Source organism: Falco cherrug, chromosome 12 (assembly GCF_023634085.1).
Source record: "Falco cherrug isolate bFalChe1 chromosome 12, bFalChe1.pri, whole genome shotgun sequence".
In the NCBI taxonomy this organism is placed as follows: Eukaryota; Metazoa; Chordata; class Aves; order Falconiformes; family Falconidae; genus Falco; species Falco cherrug.
Window position 1 is genome coordinate 1,403,990 of NC_073708.1, and position 22,119 is coordinate 1,426,108.

A 22,119-nucleotide genomic window follows, 5' to 3' on the forward strand; every position below is an offset into this window, starting at 1 on the left:
TTGATCCAGTAATTTATTTTTTAGATAGCACTTCAAAAGGCTTTGTGTTTACAGTAGTAATTTTGAAGATTTGTAGAAGTTTTATTTGGAAAACAATTTTGTTGTTCAGAGCCTTGAACAAATGAAAGAGCTAGGAGTTAAGTGTATTATTTAATGTAATTTCAGTAAAGTCAGAGCAGATACCCTGAGAAAACTTCAGTGTGGAATTTCCACAGGTTTCAACAGATTTTTCTCATTTTCATGTGCTGAACAGGTAGGAGCTTTAAACCTCCTCAGATTTTTAAAGCAACGTTGCTCTCAGTGGTTCAAATAACAGAGGTGACTTTTGGATGTGAACTCTGTATAGATCTAAATAAATTTTCAGCTAAGGAATAGCTTCAGTTATTCTGTCTCTAAACCGTGCTGATAAGGGAACAGATGCACCAATGCATGAGTGCTTACTTAGTATCTGAAGCATCCAGTGATTAGAGGAAAGCATTTGGGAAAATATTACAGCCATGTGCTAAAAATGTGTGTTGAACTACCATTTCCTGGCGTTCTGTTACAGGCAGAAGTGCCATCAAGTAAAACTATCTGACTGCTCTCTTCCCAGGCTGATGCGGAAGGGAGAGCAAGCATGCCTGTTTTCTCGTCTGCCGGGAAATTACCTCTCATTTTTCATCTTTCCCAAGACAATTGGGAAAGTGGTAGTGGAGGCATAGCTTAGTTTTTATTTTTCTAAATAGTATATTTTGAAAATACAATTTTCTCTCTTTGATCCTAAATTTAATGTTTCATAGCATGTCATGTGCCATCATCTAGTCCATTCTGTACTCCCACAAAGCCTCTGTATTTCCAGAAATCATTTTGTTGTGTAGTAACAACAAAAAATATATACATATATTTAAAAAAATGTATTATATGCATGTGTGTGTATATATATGTGTGTGTGTGTATATATAATAAAAGGGGTTGTTATAATTTGCTGCCTTGACATTTTCTGGAAGAATGACAGAACTGAGAAGAGCTTGCCCTCAGTGTGCTGGTTTTGGCTGGAGTTAATTTCTCTTGTACCCCCATGTCTCACTGGAGACTGTTCCATTTGGTTTGACGCACTTTGATTTGCTAAGTAGCTTCGGTTCATCACGTTCAGACAAGAGCCTTTGGGAGCTCTAGGATAGCTAAGGCAGCATGGGTCAGGGAGGCGCTGCTGTCTGAGGTACCACAAACATTCTGAGCTGTCTGCCAGGTCCCACATGTCTTCCATGTGGACTGTGTCCACCGGTTATCTCGGGATGAGCAGCAGGTGCAGTAACTTGGGTGCTTCTCCTGGAGGCTTGATCAACACGGCACTGCATACGGTACCAAGGTGGCTTCGCGTACCGCAGGGTTCCAGCTGCCCTGTGAAGGGTTGCGGTAGGCAGACATATAGCTCCTAGCTACTGCAGTGAGAATTCTTTTCTAAAATCAGAAGTTCCATAAAGAAGAAAGGATGTAAAAACTTAAAAACAAGTTAAACATGAACTTAAGTACTTTGCTGAGTGGGATTGGACCTCTTAAAAGAGACTTAAAAGGAGGGAAACTTTTGATAACTTAAGAATAGGATTTTAAAATGACGTTACCTTGGTTTTACTGCAACATTTCCTTGGATCATATTTGAACCATTTAAAAGCAGTGGAAGAAGTAAAGAGCAGTTGAAAAGGATTTAGATCTACTCCACCAGACTCACTTAGGTGACATGCAGAAAGCACTTTGTGATGCTCTGGAAGCGCATAGCTGCACAGAAAGCCAGAATGGGAGGAACACGTGTGGAGGAGCATATGCGCTTAAACAGGGTGAGGAGCGGAAGGCATGAATAAATTTGTCTTTAAAGTGGCTAACGAAGCTATTGTGAAGATTGGTATAACAGTTGTCTTTGATCTTTTGAATGGCTGAAGTGTCTTCTGTTCTGGGACTGCACTGTACGTGTAGCTTTTGGGTAGTAAAACATTCTAGGGTAGATTTAAGTGTGGCATTTTATTGGATTCCAAATTGTCTGTCATTGAGACCTTTGGTAATTGTTTCTAACCTGGTAGTTATTTTGGGTTTATAAACTTGGGGGAGGCACCTTTTGGCTTTATGATGCAATCAGTTCCCGTACCCTGATCCCTGCGCAACCTTTGTAATGTACCTATTGTTTACCCCGTTACACTGAACAGTTTCACCTATTTATCACAAAGTGTTGGCAAGATGACAGAATTTGAGAGAATACTCATCAGCAATGTCCACTGGTCTGTGCACACTGAAGATAGCAAATTTTAAATGAAATTAAGGAATAACATAGGAGTCAATTTGCTTGTTTATAGATGATCTTACTGCATCTTTTATTTTTAAAATGAGTGCTGCTTTCAGTAATAAGTTTTTCAACAAACGTCATTTTCAATGAATATTTGTTTATCTTCTTTCATCATCAAAGTGTTTTGGTGTAGGGTTTTTGGTAGTTATAGGTGATGTGCTTTTCTCATGTTGGGGAAATACATTTTATTGTATTAAATGTTAATGTCATCTGTTCAGACTTCCTCCGTAACAGTGTTCAAAAAAATCTGTAGCTTTCGTTTTGTGTAAAAATAAAACAGACGTGTATTTCAACATTTTCCCGTTAAATCAGCAGTATATTTATTGATCTGCTCATGTTTCGGTAGAATAAATATAAAAATAATTTGGTGCAGATACATATTTTTGGACTGAATTAGAGTTTTGGTTTACTAGTATCGCTGGTTTGGCATGCAGAGTAGTGCTGAACAATAATGCACATTCAATTATTTGAAGCGGTGGACCTGCTGTTCCTCAAAATTTGTACTGCTTCCTTGAAATTTTTAATTAAGAGTGCCATAAAGGTAACATGAACCAAATGTGAACCACTTTTTCCTTGCAATGAGTATTTTGTAGAGTTGACTTCATAAACCAGACGTTCAATTGCAACATGTATTTTGAGAACTATTTAAATACTTTATGAAGATTTTGAGCTTTTTTTGTTGTTGTCTAATTGGCTGTTTAATTGGATGCATATTTATTAAGATTGCTTGAAAGGGAATTTTGTAAGTACTGACTATTAAGATGTAAATTTGTAACAGAGATTTTTAAAATAAATCAGCATATTTGTATGCTCTAGTTACCATCTAACTTCTCCTGTTTAATTTTTTTAGGGAGAGCCTATAACTTTCTGTGAGGATAGTTTTGTGAAACATCGTTCCAGTACTACTAAGCAATTCCTGGAAACTGCTGTTAATCTTCAACTGTTCAAACAGGTATGAGAGGGTAAATGAGACGTGCTTAATGATTTTCTTTTCAAATGTATCCCTATTTAAATACATTTTGTCAGCTTATGAAACTCTGGGATCAAATAAAAGTACAAATACTTTGTGTACAGTCAGTTATCCCAGTTTTGTGTATTTTTAAATCTTCAGTTATAGTTAAAAAGAGTGGCGGGGGGGGAAACAACAAAAAAATAACCCCAGGGTGCAGAGCCAGTTGCGGCATCTCTTCAGAGCCAGTCAGCAACTCATCTAAACAAGAAAAATCATGGATCCCCCAGCTTGATTTTTGAACTTCATTTTCAGCTCTCTTGGCTCATGACCAAAGAACCTAAACAACATAATGCTTACTTAAATTGGACTTCAATGGCGTTTTATTTAAAAACTGGATTCATACTGTAATTGCAGTTCTCATTGTTAGGCTTTTTGAAGTATGCACACAGAGAATGTTCTGAACCCGAGCCATAGGGGTGGCCTGAAGAATATTCTAGCTGATCTGTTAATGCAGATTTTGAACTAATAGAGAACAAATTGTCTAAAGTCTGGCACAGCTCAGCAATAGTTTTATTACAGTCTTTGAAATGGATTTTTTCTTTGATTTTATTCTATAACTTTTTTTCTGCCTTTTCATCACATGACCCCATTGCATCAAAAGGGTGTTAAGAAACTTATTACTAGATTTTTAGGAAAATCAAGGAAAATCTCAATGAAATAAGAAGACTCATAAAAGTATATATTTGCCTGCAAATATCTGGAATGATTGAGGCATGGGAATTTATATTTATCTGGTGGACTTCTTTGAAGAACCACTACTGTGATAGATAAGGGAGATTAATTATATGTAGAATCTTCTAATTTTCAAAAAAACATTTGGTGTTAATTCAGAGGCTAGTGTCTAAAGATTTATACAAGGATGATAGCTTGTAGAAGTCCTGTGAAAATATGTTTCTCCTAATTGCATGAAAGTTAAGGAAACACTGATCATAGAATTGGGTTCCTTTAGTTTTGCTGTGTTTTGTTTTATACAATGATGACATGTAAATACAAATGTAAAATAATAAAGAAGAAAGGTGAAACCTTTTGAAGTATCCAGCGCATATGATTGAAATGAAGTAATGAGTAAACAGTGTTGTTTACATTTTGCATATCTCAGTGCAATAAGCTGGCATGAAACTTTCTGAATAGGAAGCTGCCTACAAGCAGTGTTTCTAAAATGATGCCACACTCCTCCTACTAAGTGAGATCTTCAGCTGTAAGAAAAAGGTTTAACTCCACTGCAATGAATGGGCTTGTCAGTGTGGCTCTGTACTTACTGTAACGTTAATTAAACAGAATCAGTTTACAGTTTGTTTATAGATTGTTTGAATTTTATTTCAACTAAAAGAAATAATGTATTTTAGAGGATTAGAAAATAGTAATTTTTATGATGTGTGTGGTTTAATAGTAGCAGTAGGGTTTTTTTATTCCTCTGGTTTCTGTTGCAAAGGTTACTCCTACTTTTTCAAGCTAATCCTCAAACCAGCTGCATCTTCTCCAGTTTTTCCCACTGACAAATGAGCTGTTTTCAAAGTTGTTTGTGGTCAAAAAGTCTACACTGAATTTTATTGTTCTGAAAAATCTTTTAAGCAGAAAATATTTCTTAGGAGCAGCCTCAAACCTAGACCAAATAGAAAATAGGTACTTGAAATGCGCCCTTTTTGTCAAAACTGTCAAGTAAGCTTTATTTGTGCCATTTTAAAAAATTCTTCTTCTGTTCTTTTTTCTTTGTAGGTTTTTAATCTTTTCCCCCTCTCTTCTACATTAAAACATGTTCATTCCTCCAATTTAACCACTTAAATTTTGGAAGTTATAGTATCTTTTCATCAAAGTACCAGGAAATCACTGTTGGGATAAATAATAGAATTAATTATTTGTTTTACTCCAATTCAGATTATTTTAATTTTCATCATCATCTGTTTTTAATTTGTATTGCATTTTGATGTACTTTCTATTAATAATATCCCCAAATCTATTAGCACATGCCAGTCTTTTGTACCAAAACCATTAACTAACCCGTAACTAGGATCAGTCCCAACACTTGCCCTTAAACACCATCCCAGTGACGCTTCCAGCCTAACATTTTTCCTTCCAAGTTGTTATCTCCTTTTCAGACCAGTCCTCATCCAGCCAAAAGTTCCAGTGTTCTGTTCGAGTAGTTTGCTTTTATCTCATCTAAACTAGTATTCTGAGGCAATGCAAGAGGCTTTTCTGTGGTATAGAGAAATCACATTTCCCTTATCTAGCAAATTAATTGTTAAAGAATCTGAGAATCAGTGCTTTGATAGTGCATACGTTACATCTTCCCATTTACTCATTTGCCATTTCTTCCCTCCAAAATGTATTTGTAAGCCTCATCGAATTAAGGGCAAACTGACAGACCAGCACTTACTGCAACATTTTTTTTTAACTTTTTCTAAGCACTTCAGCTGTGTTTCCTTTACCTTGATGGACTCATAAATATTTTTTTACTTCCAGATGTATATGCTGTTTTCCTTAGAATTGTGTAGCAGAGGTGAATCTGATTGTTTTTTTTTTTACTTGAGTTTTATTCCTCAGGTATTATAATGTCTATTTCTGTATCTCATTTTCATGAACACTTGTATTTTTGTTCTCTTATTCATCATCATTGTCTTTAATGAGAATTGAGATAGGATATTTTTGGCAGGGACAATGCCTAGATAATCTTTTATCCTCAAACCATTTTCTTGGACTTACAAATTACAGAGATGTCTTTTACATCATGTTGATGACTTCACATTTTTGGAAGTGGAAAGGACTGTTTATGTTGCTCTGAAACAGAATACACCAAACTGTTTATGCAAAACATACGTTTTCCAGGAATTCATAGAAGTGATTTATGGTAAATACCCTGATACAGATCACAACTATAGGGACATGTGAAGTTCAATTTGCTGCAATTTGCTTTTTTCTAACTGCAATTTTGCAGTTTTCTAAAGCTGTCTTCTGCCCTGAATAGATTTAATTTAAAAAACCCTGGTTACCATTATTCCTAAACTATTAGGATACTTAATCGTATAAAATACTTCCTTAAAAATAAAATAACTATTATTTATATATTAAATACTATGTATATGACAGTTTCACTTTGATTAAATGTTGGTTCTTTTAAACTACATACTTATGTTACTTCTTTTCTCAGTGTTCTTTTTTCTACATCTTTGATATTTGTACTATTATGTATGCTATCTATTTGTTAGTTTTTTCTGAGCCTTAGAAAGGCTTCCCTTTAATTAGGGTAACATGGAAGGTAGGTAATCTTTACTTGAAGTTGCAAACATTAGCAATTAATAATTACGTCTTACATGTCAAATAGTTTTGATGAGTGTCCAGGGAAAATACTCATTCAGTCTTCGAACTAGCAAGAAGCCTAATGCTGGACAATCTCATTAAATAAATGTAATTGTCTAAGTAATGTAATCTGCAACATTTATTGGGATTTGTTCCTGAAATGGTAGAAAGTTTGAAGTAGAAAAATAAGTAGTGAATGTAGAATTAGGATTAGAAGAATCATAAGTCTTTGAAAATTAGCAGTAATTTCAAATTTCATTTACAAGCTTTGAGTTGAGCTTTCTTCTTGCAAGTGTTATTATTGTGTGGAAATCACATTTATGTGTTCTTTGCTTCTATCAACTTTTTGTTTTTAATAATGGGTGAATTGACGTGAAATTTTTGCTCCTACCTAAGTAAATGATTGGGTTTAGCTAACAAACATCATCTCTCCTCTCCCACCCCCCACACTTATCACCTGTGCAACAAGATCTTGCACAGTGGATATGATCTATATTTCATTTTCAGAATTCAAAATTACTTAAGGATTATTGTAGTTATGTCTCTAGTCAGCTTAAAATCCCGGAGTAGCGCTGGAATGGCTGGTTTTCCATTGAAAGCAGTAGTCAGCCAGGGGCTCTTTGGATCTCAAAGCGAATGCAGTTCTTGAAGCAGCAGGGCCAGGCGCTTGGAGAGAGTATGAGTTTGAAAAACAGGAGGAAAAAACTATGAAGTGTGTGTGTAATTCCACGCACTATTCTTTCCATGTAGCAATGTAAGTGCAACCATTAACGGTAAGTTACTCAAAAGTAATAGCTACTACTACCACTACTAACACTTATCGTTTCCTTTAAATAATGTCTCTGATATCTTTTTTCCAGCAGTTGTGCTTGTCAGTATTTACATTAAGTACGCAGTTGGAGTGATCCTCTAAAATTCAGTCAGTGCCCCAGCCTTCTGTTGACAGGATTTTACCAAATGATGAGTATGTCCATAAATCTTATGTTAGTTTATGGTATGGAATGAATTCATAACTTTCCCCAAAGAGATAATGTCTTACAGTTCAAAGGCTGGGGAGGTGGGGAGTGTTGTTTTGTTGTTTTTGTTTTTTTTTTCTTTTTCCCTCACAGCACTAGCTAAAGATGCTCTTATCTCTCTTTCTTACTGTGAAATAATTCAGTGATCCCATAGTGGTCTGACCATGAACCAACCTATTTGGAAAAAAGCCAGCTTGGAGTAAAATGGAAAAATGAAAAGGAATTTAGACAAGAAGAAGAAATGGTTATCTTTGTGCTTGCCTTATTCTTGCTGCTGGAATTTTTGTACTCTGAGAAAGTGATTTGTTTTATGGCACTAGTCTGTTCGTGGACAAGCATCAGATTGTCACTGACACTGTTTGGATAATCTGTGGTAAAATATGATATAGCCAAATAATTAATTTTGGTTAGTTCCTATGTACTGTTTTGTACCAGTGAATAACTCATAATTCTTGCTAGGAGATGAACTGTGTATAATTAGAAAAATGCTTTCTCACTTTATCACTGAGACTTGAGTTAGCCTTTTCAAAACAAAAAAGGGAGGAGTTGCTTCTTGAAAGAATTTTAAACCTTTAAGAATGTGCTCATTGTACTACTGTGAAGCCCAGTAATTCTTGAAAACTAGAGGTTCATTCCTTCTGAGAGGTTTAATTGTTAATTATCTTATTTTGGCTTTTTCTGATGTATTTGCATAATTTTGGTCTTTGTGTATACACTTATATGTAGATGCAAATCCACGTGTTCATGCAGCTGTAACCTCTGGGTAAGGACAACTGTTGCAATATGCATCTGTGGATGCACCTAAATAAGTATTAGCGGTTAAAAAAAAAAAAAAAATAGGGCAAGCAGATGTGTTAGGGCATAAAAATACAGTGGTGTGAACCCTGAACTGTGCTCGCTTGTGTGGAGAGGGTCTTAGGGGTCTGCCTTGGCATTATGCTTCACATTGCTTTGGGACTGTGTGTCACATTTCTCTACAGTTAAATGAAATGTCCTTCGAGTCAGCTTGTGCACGCCGGTCCGATCCAGCCTGCTGCCTCCGCTGTTTCTGAAGCCAAGCACAGCCTTCCTTTGTGTTTCACTGGATGCTTCTACAATTTCTGCCCCCCCTACTGACCTTACAGGGTCCTTTTTCATGTGGGACACATATGCTTTTAACGGACCTTAGGTAGAAGTGGTAGCCTGTTATTTCTTTGAACTGGGTGTGGTGAAATATTTCTAGTTGCTCTAAAGATTCTTTTTGTGTACAGCAAGTTCTGCTTTGGACACATTGATGCATGTACCCAGAAAGAGATACCACGGGGAGGTTAGGTTAATTTTGTTGTTGATGATACGAAGTAAACTTACAACTTCACAACAGAATGTCAGGGAACGTCTCAGTGACCTTTATGTGATGACAAATCCAAAGTTACCATTTTTAAGGAAATAATATATTTTCATGCCATTAGAAAAGCAAGAAAAGCTTGAAAACCATTTAAAATATTTCTGAACAAAAATTTGTAAACAAAGTAATACAGATAATTTACTTGATCTATATAAAATACTCTGACATTTCTGCTGCTCATAGTTGCAACTGCTCTTGCAAAATCCATCGAAAAACAGTGTATTATCCTGAAGCTGTATGTTGTCTTGAACACACACATTATAATGTACACACGTAAAACTGTAACACTGTAAAGCAATAGAAAGGACAACAAAGTATGACTTTCTTTACTTTTTTTCTCCCCAGTTTATTGATGGTCGGCTATCAAAATTAAATGCAGGAAGAGGATTCTCTGATGTGTTTGAAGAAGAAATCACAGCAGGAGGCTTTTGTGGAGGTACAGAATTAATTTAAGTGTACTCATTGACGCTTCTTCTCCGGGAGCTGTTCAACATGATGATGTCCTCGTGATGTCCTGTAAATTTTAAAAGTCATTAATCTTGTTACTGCTTTATTGTTTCCATTAATTTTTGGAAAGGTTTTAGCCTTTAATAAGTCACTGCTGGGACACACCCTATTATGTATCTAGTCATATCAGTACATTCGATGAAGATATGTTGGTTTAATCCAGTAAAAGAATACTTGGATTTCAGTATGTGATGAAATATTGCTATATTATTTACATTTTTAACTGCACATTTATATAATATGATGCATTGTGTGTAAACTGTATTTTAAAAATAATTTTGAAATTTGTGCTGCTGAACTTTTTCTGGATAGTTATGTTTTTCATAAACACTTCTACTTTTTTCCTGCAGTGCAGAAATCAGAGTGATTTTTGGAATTTTTAGAGAAATTTGCTTTCTCCAGCAAATTTGTTACACTAAAAAAGAGAGGAGTTTTTTAACGTTTATATATAATCTGAGAAGGTGAAATGGAAGTTTACCTTCTTCATAAACCAAAAATATGATTCCTTGTGTTGTTTCCCTCAGTTACGTTCACTGATGGTTGTTATAATGCTTTTGGCCTTAGCTGGCTTACAAAGATAACCCATATAGAACAGGGAATGCTGAATCCATTCCTGATTAATACAGGTTTATTGAATGATTTCCACTGAAACATTTAGTTACAGCTCTGTTGTTATTTGACATATTACAGATGCTGACAAAATACTGGATCAAAATATGCATGACACAGCACAAATACTATGTTATGGTCGGTCTTGAAAGTAGTGTAGCAGCTTCTGCAGTAAATGGGGGTTACGTGATCTGAGCAAATCCACTGAGTTGCTGTAGGATAACTTTAGATGGTCTTCCTTTGCAAGACAGTCCTGAAGTGGGCATGTGTGGAGGAGAGGACTTGGCCCCCACAGAAAATCATCAAGTGCTGCAGAGCCATTGTCACCTTTGCAAAATAGTTTTTTATACTTGGAGTACATAAACCCTTTTGTTCAAGAGTTTCATTGCTGTCTCCTGCCCTCTATGTCTTGTGCTGTGATCTAGCACATAATTTGTGGGTGTTTTTTCTTGATTCCAATGTGGTTAGTTATACAGAGATTTACTTCTTTGCTGCCTTTTAGGTAACTTACGCTGCTCTGTAAACAGATTGTAGGCATTGAGCATCCATTATTCAGATAGGTGGTGTCAGTATTCAGAGTTCGTTTGCTGACTGCAGTTAGGGGGTCAAGAGGCTGCAATAAAACTGCAATGGAAGTGAGATAAAGCTTGTTTCTCGGCTGCGCTCTGGCAGCCTGTGCACCACATCTCACCTGCCTCGGCTCAGGGGGGAATGCTCAGCCTCGCTAGTAGTTCTCCATTCGATTGCGCTGCGTGTGTGCTTTTCAAGTCAGACAGCTGTATATTGCCAGGCTGTGGACAAATTGCTTAGGGCACATATTCAGTATTTACATAACTGCTGTCTCATTATCGTTATGAAGTGCAGGGCTAACAATATGTATAGAATTGAAGGTGACATTTTGTGACACTAATGGGGTAGAACTGTGATCTCTTTGCAGAGTTAACTCCCATCAACTTTATCAGGAAGCCCAAGGTTGTAAAGAAGCAGGTGAAACCCAGCCTTCAGAAAAGTCACAGAAAGTTAGTGTAAGCTACGAGCTGTTAAAAGGACAGGTGAACATATTCTTAGCTATAGAGAGTATAGTTTAAAAATTACTGAACCAAATGGGAAGTGTTTCTTTAAGTAATCTCTTCTAATTTGCATTTTTTCCACATATGTGTTACTAAACCAGTGCAGAAAATTCAACTGGAAATTGGAGAATAGAACTTAGATTGCAATTTTTGTATGATTTTTTTTTCCATCCAGTAATGTGGTCAAAACTTAGTTCTCTGTTGACTATATGTGGAAAGAAATATCAGCCATCTTCATTACAGTTTGCACTTTATACTTAAAATTTGATTTTCTGTTACATGTATCACTCTGTGGAGGTATTGGTTTGCAAGAATTTCATGTAACTTTCAATACACTATTTGGCCTTAGCACTTGGTTTTCTTGTAGAATATATACGTAAAGTAATTTGGAATCACATGAATTTTACTACAGCAGTCGATTTTTTTGAGTTGGTCTATTATCAGTGGTGGTTATGAGGAAAACTGGAAAAGTGATAACTTTTGAACCTCCTTTAATAATAATTTAGTTTAAGGTGTCAGCACTAGAGTTTCAGGAGGTTCGGCTCTAGCTGAGGGTAGTGTATAGTGGCCTTTTCTGTAGATGAGTATTTATCTGTTTTCTTCATTGCTTTCCCTAAAGTCTCTGTACACAGCAAGACAACAGTTTTTGGTTGTTTTGGTTGATAGAAAGACAAAACTTTTTGGTGGTTTTCTGAGATCTCATTTACTGTCTTTAGAAATTGCTTAAGTCATAGGCTGTGGCAGAGAAAGCTCAGATGTGGGAAGGGTCACTCTCAGGATACCACAAGCCAGATGATACACGAACGTTGTTGAAAATAGAATTTGAACTTACGAAATGTTGTGTTAGAGAAGGCACTTATGGTTCATTGAGATGTCATTAACACACTAGCAGTGGTTAAATTTCACCTTACTACATATTATTTCTGTGCTGCCTTCTTTGGTAGTTCCAGGGAACCAGACTGAGGAAGTGAAAAATGAGTAATTTTTGCTTTAGGTTGCTCTTTGATGTTCTTACTGGAGATAGGATCATAAAGATCATCAGGATCTCTCCTTTCTAAGTGAGCATTGCTTTCACTTGTGCCAGCATTCCTGAGAGTTTGGCTCTCAAAATTGCTTGTGAAGAACTTAATGAAATGAGTGAAAGTGCCTGATGTGAGTATAAACAGCTTAGGTTTTTCACCTCATTGAGAAACTTGGGAATACCTTTTAACAATGATCCAGTTAGTTCTCAGCCATGTCCTAGGAGAATATTTTGGCTTTCCATTAGCCAATGCAATAATTCTACCCAGGCCTTAGTTAATTGATTATTGCAAAGCTTAAGCATTTTTGAGAACTCCTATTAAAAGTCTGTAATGTCAAGGATGTACCAGTATAGTCCTTCCAAAATGGATAAACTTTCTGTTTTGAACTTCAGTGTTCTTATCAACGTGAATGTCTAGTCTAGGGTTAGTAGCAACTCACAGTACAGGAGTATTCAAGTGACTGATGTACTCAAACTTTCTCAGGGGTCAGAGACTCAATCTTTGGTGTTCAGCTGAAGCACCTTTGGGAAATAGTATTCTTCTTTTCATCAGCGGCTTGGTAGAATTTAATCCTGTCTGTGGCAAGCTTAGTGGCGCGGTAGTCCTCGGTACTCCTACAGAACCCAGAAGACACTCTCACTTACATTTTAGAGGTTTTCCTTTGGACAGAAGGTAGATACAGTTAGGATTACAGTTAATAGCTATAGTTGTATATATATATAGGAGTATATAGTTGTGCCATAATCCTTACACTTTTCTCCAGTTGTTTTTCCTTGGGATGCAATCCGTGTCATTTTTGGACTTGGAAGTTTGCCCAGTGGGATCATTACGCTTGATTGCAGTTCATTATATATTATTCTTTCCTTTGAGCTGGTGGTTTTCTTTTTAGACTTTGTATCTGTATGTTACCTTATTGTAGTTTTAATTTATCTTTCTACCTCAGTTAGAATTAAAAACTTTGTGTGGTGAAAAGCTATGCTTTTACGAAGAAAACAGAAAATGTGAAAGAAGAGATACCTAGATTTTTTTGTTAGTGTACACATATTCTTATCTTCACATTCCTTGTCTGTCTGGGAGGAATGAAATTAATGAATAATCCTCTAAGGGAATTTTTTATGCAGATTGTGAAGAGGGTTGAAGCATTTAAAATGTTGAACATTTGTTTGATTGTGTTACATCTTACATTTATATTTCAGGAAATTCAAGATCTTACCAGCAGTGGATGCATACAGTGAAGGTATAAACTTGGTTAAGTAATTATACTGGCCATGCTGTTCTTTAAATCTTTGTCCTTTTCCTTACGTATATATGTAATGGTAAAAGTTCACTCGCTTGCAAGGAAAATGTAAGTATATTCTATAATAAATAACATGTCTATGGTATATGCAATAATTTTGTGGAATTTTTCTTTAATATGTAGAAAGAAGTAGTCTCATACACAAAACAAATGCCAAAACACGCAAGGTTTTTCTGTCTGTATAGTCAGGGATTTCACCGCTTTCTGTACCATGTTACATTCCATAACTGTGAATTAGGTGTGACAGTACAATTTGATAGGAAGTTTATCGCTTCTAGTAAATTGCAGTTTTGTGGATATGGATTTGTGCAGTCTGGCTGGCAGAAGACCCTTGGTATAACCTTGTTATTCCACAGGATTAATACAATATATTATTTTAGATTAAGAGAATTCTTGTGTGATTTAAATGTGATAGTTCTTTCTGTCAGGTCAAAGTATTTTGAAGTTGCATAATAAATATGATAGGAACACATGAAAAATAGCTGTAACTTCTGAATTGATTTTGAAACAGTAACAATGAATGAAGAATGAAAATACATCATTCTGTTAGAATGCATTGATAAATGTGTCAGCTCTGATAATGATGTACTGTAACCCTTGTGTAGCTGCAGACAGGAGGTTGGGGAGGAAACACAGCTGTGGTTATTCTTACCAATTTTAAAGGAAGATTGTTATTTCTTTACAGCACACTCTTTATTTTCCCTTGCTCTTGTCTTAAGGTTTGGCTTGGGTTAAAATGTTACTAAAATATATTTTTTGTGTATTTCAGAAAGGTGGTGCGCTAATCAACACAGCAATGACCAAAGCTACTCCGGCTGTGAAAACCGCATATAAATTTGTAAGATCATTTATTTCAAATAAATAAAAATACTGCAACTTCCTACAACCTCTCCTTCTTCCTGAATACTTTAAAGCCTAAGCATTTGATAAATGTATTGCACAATACAGTCAGCCTGCAGAAAGTTTTTAGCTTTGTTTCCTCATATAGCACTCAGATTTTAGAGTTGTTTCTGTCTTCCAGATAGCCTGCACATAACAATAGACATTTTCAAAGCATCACTGTACTGGTTTTGTTTCAGGCATCATACATACTAGAAGCTTATTTAAATATCATTTAAATATTTGATACACAGCTCTAAACTCTTCCTGATTGGTGACAACACAATTAAAATATGGACTCTGAAAACAGAAATTCTCATTTACACTAAGGTCCCGTAACACAACACAGGCATTGCAAAGTTAATGTGAGCATAAAACATTTTGTAAATGTTACGTTAATGTGAAATATAAATATAGTGTTACAGTATGCAGTTACATAGTATATCGTGTTAGCGTGATGTAGAGCGCTCTGTTCAGAAGAGCCAGGGTTTGTGCTGGACAAATGGAGCCCTGGCTCCCAGTCACTTTGGCACTAAGTGCTGCACTGTTGAAAACGTGGTAAAGCATCAGTAATGGGTGCAGCCAGTCTTTTCTATCATCTGCTCTTATCAGGAAGATACTAGAATGCTCACACTGAACTGAATTTAAGGCTTATACTTTTGAGCTTAAGAGATCTTCTTTTCAAAGGCTGCCTGACCAATAAAGCATGTGAAATTATATGGTATTATGCAGTATGGAAAAATGGCAGTGGTGTAGTGAAGCAGGAAGTATTTTAATGAAGCAGGAAGTATTTTAAGGTTGCATTTTTAATATATGGGAAAAGACTTTTGGCTTCCTTTTTGCTTTTCCAAATGTTTCACTAGTTGGATGCATAATAACTAGTCCTGAATAAATCGGGACATCAGTCTAAGCAAGTGTATTTTAAATAAAATTTTAAAACAGAATTTTTAATTTTACATCAGTTGAAAAACTCAGCAGTCATGGAGAAAAACAGGTAAATAAAATAAATATACTTCATATTCATGGGCTCATTTATAATTTTAAAAATGGTTTATTAACAGGTTATCTGCAAATTGTTCTTCTTCAGTTTGCACTAGCTTAGACTGTGGTTACATCATCTTGTCCCAGCATTCAGTTTTGATAATTGTGTCCTTGATAGTAAAGGTTCTTCAAAGTGAACTTCTATGTATGCCAGGAAACGCTGGTAAACTGTGAGGATCTGTGTGTATCAGGTATTCATATTTATACCCCATTTAATTTCTTAGGCTGTTGCCCTTTATGGAGCCGGCTACTAGGGAAGTGGAATATGCATTTCTTAATTGCTAGACAACTGATCGGTAGCCTTGAGTAATGTGCTTGGTACCATCCCTCAGAGTTAGAACAAAGCCCTCCAAAATTCATCCAAATGCTGTCAGCATGATCTGGAAAGTTTGAAGTGGCTCTCAGGTTAGCATCTGCTACATGGCACCCTGTTGTGCTGTTATTGAGCATGTAGATGTATGATTTAAGGATCAAAAAAGACTCTCTGACCTCTTGATTTAAGAAAATGATTTCGTTTTCTGAATTTCCATTTATAGAAAACCATAGAAAAATAGGTGGTTTCCACATATTTATGCACTTAACTATATTTTAGAGTCCTGTTTTCAAACCAACCTTGAAAACTTGCATAGGTTTTTTTCCTATATTCTTCCAAGAAAGATACTTTTTCTTCTGTGAGGGTTAGGGTTTTGGTGTCGTCCCTTGCCTTGTATCTTTTCTTTCTTCCTGCTCCCCCAGTTCTCTCTCTCTTTCTCTTCTAATGGCTTTTAGCATAAGTAGTACATGGCATTCTGTATTGATAATTCATTTATTTATTGAAGAATATTCTTGGCTGTTTTCTATGCAACAATGATCCTTGGCTGCCTATTTTAATCCATACCGAATCCTCCCCTAAATAGCAGCGCTATGCTGTTCAGCAGCACTGGGCAAAATCTCCATCTGCATATGAAATCACTTCATTTCTCTTAAGATTGATGTTGCCCTGCAAATTGCCAGACTGGAACACTGTAGCAGTCATCTCGAAAATCTTAACATTTTTCCAACATGCCTTACTGATAAAATACCCTTTCAAATTTAAAGGACCATTTCAAATAAAGGAGTGATGCATACAGCCATTTTTAGCCTGTCCTTAGTAACGTTGAATTTTTGAGTACATATGTTTTCACAGCACTGGCATGCACATATGAAAAAAATCTTTTACGTTCATGCTTTATCTATATATTTAAATATTTAATGGCATTGCATGTATGAAATTTGTGATAAAGGTTATTGTTCTCCTTTATATCACCGTATTACCTTTTAAAAAAAAAGGTAAAATAAGTATGACATCTGAAGCATGTTCCATGACTACAGCCAGTGTCTTGCAGAGCTACTTAAGCCCTTTTATTTTTCTAGGCAAAAAATCAGGCAAGGCAAGGAATAAAAGAAGTGAAGAACAAGTTAAAGCACAAGGTACGTAGCACACTTTTTGCTTTCTTACATTGCTTCCTGTATCAGTTTGAAGCTTATACTTTACAAATCACATGAGATTTGTGTTTTTAATGACTTTTGAAATATGCTTAGCCCTTTGTTCAACAAAACATTTTTCATAACGAGCCCTCTGGCAACTATCTGTCATTCTATGCATCCACTGAATAATCTCTTTATTGTTTGCATATTTTATCGTAGAACAACAGAGGTCTTCAAAGATACATTAACAGGATGTATGTTTTCATAAAGTTGATTGCTTTGATATCACAATCGAAGCCTTTGCTTCAAGCTGAGAATTTGAGATGGGAGAGTCTTGTAGCACAATGTATTTCAGAAGGTGCAGTTGTCCATTTTGGTTTCCTAAGATGTGTGCACAATGGCAATGTTTGAATGAAGGAAGTTTCATTTTGCAAGAGCAACACTGCAGAAATAGCAGAAAAGATTTTTTAGGCATTTTGCAGGTGCTTTTCCCATTGAAAATTTTGTTTCCATGTAAGGTTTTTTATAGGGAGGAGGAACAGCTTTTAGATGTGTTTTATGCTATTTTAAGAAAACTTTGAAAAATATTTCCTAGACATTTGAACAATTAATCTTTTAAATGCCAATGTTGATAACTTCAGCTTCTTGAAAAGCTAAATTTGATTTTCTTACTACAGATGGTATTTTCATGACAGTAATAGATTGTGGCAAGATAATTTTGAATGCATTCTGCATGCATAATATGGGGGCTACGTTTGCAGATAATGATTATAAATAAAGGAATTTAAATGTGTTTTCTTGTGTAGGAGAGTGAGGAAGAGTATGGAACTTGCAGTGCTGGTGCAGTACAGACTGCTCCCGTCTACATGTTGCATTATGAGAAAAGAGGAAGCTCAGAAAAAAGAAGACTGGCACAGGTAAGACACCTGAAACTCCTGTCCTTATTCACATACATATGAGGAAAATATTTTGCCACTTACAGGGGCAAACGCATCAGTGAATCTGTTTCAAGATTATTTTACTGTCTGGGTTTGGATAGTGTGACTAAAAGGCTATGTTTATAGAAATACTGCTATACTGCTTAAAGGGGGAAAAAATGTTACTCGTATTTCATCCTTGTTGAGAGATGAAAAAACAGGAGATTTGTAAGTATGGATCTGAGATTTAATTCTTAAGTACTGTTTTTGATAATGGCTTCTCATAACAAATACTTTCTGATCTGTTCACTGATCTGTGTTAAGCTTTTTTTTTTTTTTTTTTTAGTTCCCTATAGCAGTGCACATTAATTTTCTATTTCTAATACATTGATTTGGCAGTTACATAGCCTTTAACCTTGCTTGGATAGTTATGACTTATTATTTTATTATTAAGTCAGCTAGTTAATACGGTGCCAATCTCTTCTCCTTTTGTTCCCTAACCCTTTCTAGTCTTGATTTGAAGTAACAGGTGTAGTATCTCAACTTTGGCAAGTGTTGTAACGTCTTTGGATTCATTTTGACAGTTTTATTTCCAAGATATCAATAAAATAGTTTTTGTAGCACTTTTTTTTTCCTGGACATAAAGACATACATATGTACATATTTTAACATGTAGGTTATTTTTATATTATATTGTTATTGCATGTTTTTAATACATGTAATTATTGTTTATATATGTATTTCTAATGCATATATATTTCTTATAAGGGAATTAAGTATAGAAATTCAGTCCTGCTGAACTAACAGCGTTTGGCGTTTTACTTCAGACATTGCAATGACAAAAAACTGAGTTGTCTAATTGATTTAAAATTTGTTTTTATCAATAATAAATACAGTGTTTGTGAAATTTAACATAGAACTGATGCAGATTATTGCTAAATGATGCTGAGATTGTATGCTAGTATTAAGACATTATTTTTAGTAGGTTTATAAATAATCCAGAGACTTTCTGCTTTATCTATTTAGGCAGCTTTTATTTTGTACATGTTTTTATGGTCTCTTAAAGCCAGTGATAAAATTCTAAACTATGTGCCCTCAGTATATTTTTATGTACAGGCAGCTGCGGTGCCTGCGTTCTTTCAGGAACTTGTGCACAGTAGGTTTTCTTCACTGGGTATCAGAGGAGAAGATCCACACTTCTAAATGTGTGAGTGTAGAGCTCTAATCTTAGTAACGTGAATGGTTCTTAAAATATTTCTTCTCATAGATAACTGTCATTTTAATATATTGCAGTGTTCCCCACCACCAAAATAATTTGATAATGTGAGATACTAAAAAGGTTTTAATGCATTATAAGCCAACGCACACAGATTAGTGTAGGTGAATCTACAATTGTATGTATCTGTGTAAATACATAACACAAATATACCCTTGTAGCCAGTGAACTTTTATAGACTGCTTTTATTAAAAAATCTGCAGTAATTTACTGATATGGCAGTACTGCCTCCTGTTACGTACAGGAGTCTAGGGATACAAAGGAATATAATTTACCTTAGTATGATAAAACATTTCTTTTGAAGGCCTGTGTTTGACCAGAACAATTTAACTTCTGTATGTTTTTGTGTTTGTACAGCTGTGTGCTGCTAAATCCCATAATACCATTGTTGCTGTTTCTACCAGTCTCTTTTAGTTTTGAAAACAAGGCAGGAGTGCATATCCATCCATAGTGTGGTTTACATATGCACATATACACGTGTGTTTGTGTATACACATGTACATGTATAGGGTTTATTTACTATCAAAGCCTGCAACTAATGGCCCCGCAGTTTTGCCCTGCTGCAAACTGACGGTCCTGCGTTTTCTCTCCCGCTCTTGTCCCAAATGCCACGTGAGCCCCCTGGGCAGGATGGAGCAGATGGGGGGGAGGGCAGGTGGTTGCTCCCCCAGAACTCTGCTCTTGCACCGTTTCCATCACTGCTCACTCACACTGTTCCTACTTTTCCTCCTCCCCAAAAGCAAAGAAACTAACATATTTCTAAAAACCAATAGTCCATTGTGGCTGCTCTTTTTTTTTTATTCTTACTCTTGGTAAGTATTTGAACAAGATAACGTAAGTGCAAGTTCTTTATGAATAAGTGGTGTGATTTTAAGCTTTACATTCAAATAAACGTTTGTATTCTAAGTGCACATGTATGAGAGAGACTGTGTTTGGTCCAGTGCTGAATCAGTGTTTAAAAAGTGAATTTCACAGATTGCTATTATTGTCAGGTTTAATCCTTTTTTCTGTAACTCTTTATCCTGTGAACGAACGCCTCCACCCAGATTTCTAAAATGGTGCCATGCGTGTCTGCAGGGGTGTAAGGGTGGTGCTGAAGGGCAGTCCGCGCACTCTGATGTGTGTTTAAAGTAAGGACCAGCTATCGATTAAGTTGCAATGTCAGTGTATTTGAATATCCCCCCTAAACAAACAACAACAAAAAGAGAGCAATTGCTTTTAATGGTCATCTTGCTTCCAAACCAGGGGCAGTTCTGCACTTATATTACTGTCTCTTCCATACTGAAACATTTAGAAACTTGTAAATATAAAGAATTTGTTGTTGTATTTTATGTCGTGTTAGATGCATGCATTGAGCTTTTAATTTTCCACTTCTTGGAAACAGCTAAACATAAATACTAATAGTTAGCTGAGATGCTGTAAAACAGATTTACTTCAAAACATTATGTATGATATGAAAGTAAAAGTAAAAAACTTTACTGTGAAAGTTTGTTTTAATAATTAGTTTGTAACAGGCTTTTGGGGTTTGGGAGAATGTTTCCTTTACAATAGGAAGTGAATCTGCCTTTACCCCAACAAACAGTATTTTGTATGTGAGTCTGCTAATTAGTATGGTTATTTCCTGTTTTGTTGATGAGGCTTTAATAAATGTCAAGGGTACAGCCATGAAGATCTCCCAATTAGGCTTTGCGTTTGTAAAACCCAACCCCTTTGCTTTTGTGTGAAGATGACGGTTCCAACTGCAGCCTCAGCCTAACAGGGCTCAGGGGAAAGGATACTTCTCTGGCTTTATTGAGAACAAGGCCAGTTTGGCCCAGGGAGAATACCAGCACTGGTCACAGTGCAGAGCCATTTTTAACAAAGAATATTTACTAAGCTTTACCACTGCTGTCATAGTGGTTTTATTGTTGGTTTGGGTTTTTTCCAAATCAGCAATAGACTTTTAAAAAATTAACAGTAAATCAATATAAATTATAGCATGTAAAATAGGTGTCAAAACCTAATCACAGGGTAAATAATTAAATGTGTTTCTGCAAACTGTAGTGATCAGCTTGCCCTCCTAGAATTTGCATTTTGAAAGTCTTTCCTAAAAAAAATAACAACAGGAGTGCACTCATACGTGCCTGTGTGCATGCGCGTGCACGCAGGCACAATTAATCTTTGCTTAAGATGAATTGTTCTATCTCTGTAATATTCATTTGAGCTTACTCTTGCTTAGGTTAGCTCTTCTAGGCTTTTTATACGTATGCGAGCTTAACTATATTGCAAGTCAACATTAACAGATGGATTGCCCTAAGCAAGGGAAAACCACAACAAAATCTAGTGAAAGTGGAGGATTGAAGCTTTTTATTGTTAAGCCTTATTAAAACCTTGGCATGTGCACTGCCTTTAACTGTTTCATGCCGAGATCTAATAATATGTCTCTGGTACGTTTTATCTCCTACATTAATTAGGTGTGTAGAAGATAGACAAAATCACCAGCTAAAATTTTTGAAATAAAAATTAATACAGGCATTGGATTGCTTCAGCTCTGTTTGCAGTGTCTTGCCAACGATATCGCAGAGTTCCTTTAACTATTGATGAGCAGGGTACGGCACTGCATGTGTTAGACTGCTCTGTGTTCAGGTTTTGCATAATCTATTTTAATTCTGTTTCATTATGTGCTCCCAGGTAATGCAGATTTCTGGGTAGACAGGGGCGTAAATGCAGTAAGAGCTCTATAAAATTGTTCCAGATTAATACATAATTGAAAAGAGAGTGTGTTTATTATGAGCTTGCATAAAATGCCAGGAAGATCTGTTTGATTTCATGAATATGATCTTTGTAATTTTGCTGTTACATCAGGTGGCAGGGTAGCTTATTAAAAATGGAGCATTTCAGGATGTCAATAGTCCTAATGTATTTAGTGCCTAATTATACATTCCGGAAGATTTGCAGAATACCAAATAAGAACTACCAGTTCACTTTATAATTAGTAAGTTAGCAATGCCCCCTTGTCTCTAAGGAAATATATGTAATACTGTACCTTCAGGCTG

At 35.7% G+C, this 22,119-nt stretch overlaps 1 protein-coding gene across 5 annotated transcripts in view; it reads left to right on the forward strand.

Annotated features, from left to right (window-relative positions):
- DENND1B (DENN domain containing 1B) overlaps positions 1-22,119 on the forward strand; it is a 166,643-nt gene that overhangs the window by 124,717 nt on the left and 19,807 nt on the right. For all 5 annotated transcript variants that reach the window (XM_055724383.1, XM_055724382.1, XM_055724380.1 and 2 more), the window contains 6 exons: positions 3,165-3,266; positions 9,366-9,456; positions 13,425-13,465; positions 14,295-14,363; positions 16,838-16,894; positions 17,698-17,808. In XM_055724383.1, the coding sequence (XP_055580358.1) occupies positions 3,165-3,266; positions 9,366-9,456; positions 13,425-13,465; positions 14,295-14,363; positions 16,838-16,894; positions 17,698-17,808 (471 nt within the window). The remainder of the gene's footprint in view (positions 1-3,164; positions 3,267-9,365; positions 9,457-13,424; positions 13,466-14,294; positions 14,364-16,837; positions 16,895-17,697; positions 17,809-22,119) is intronic.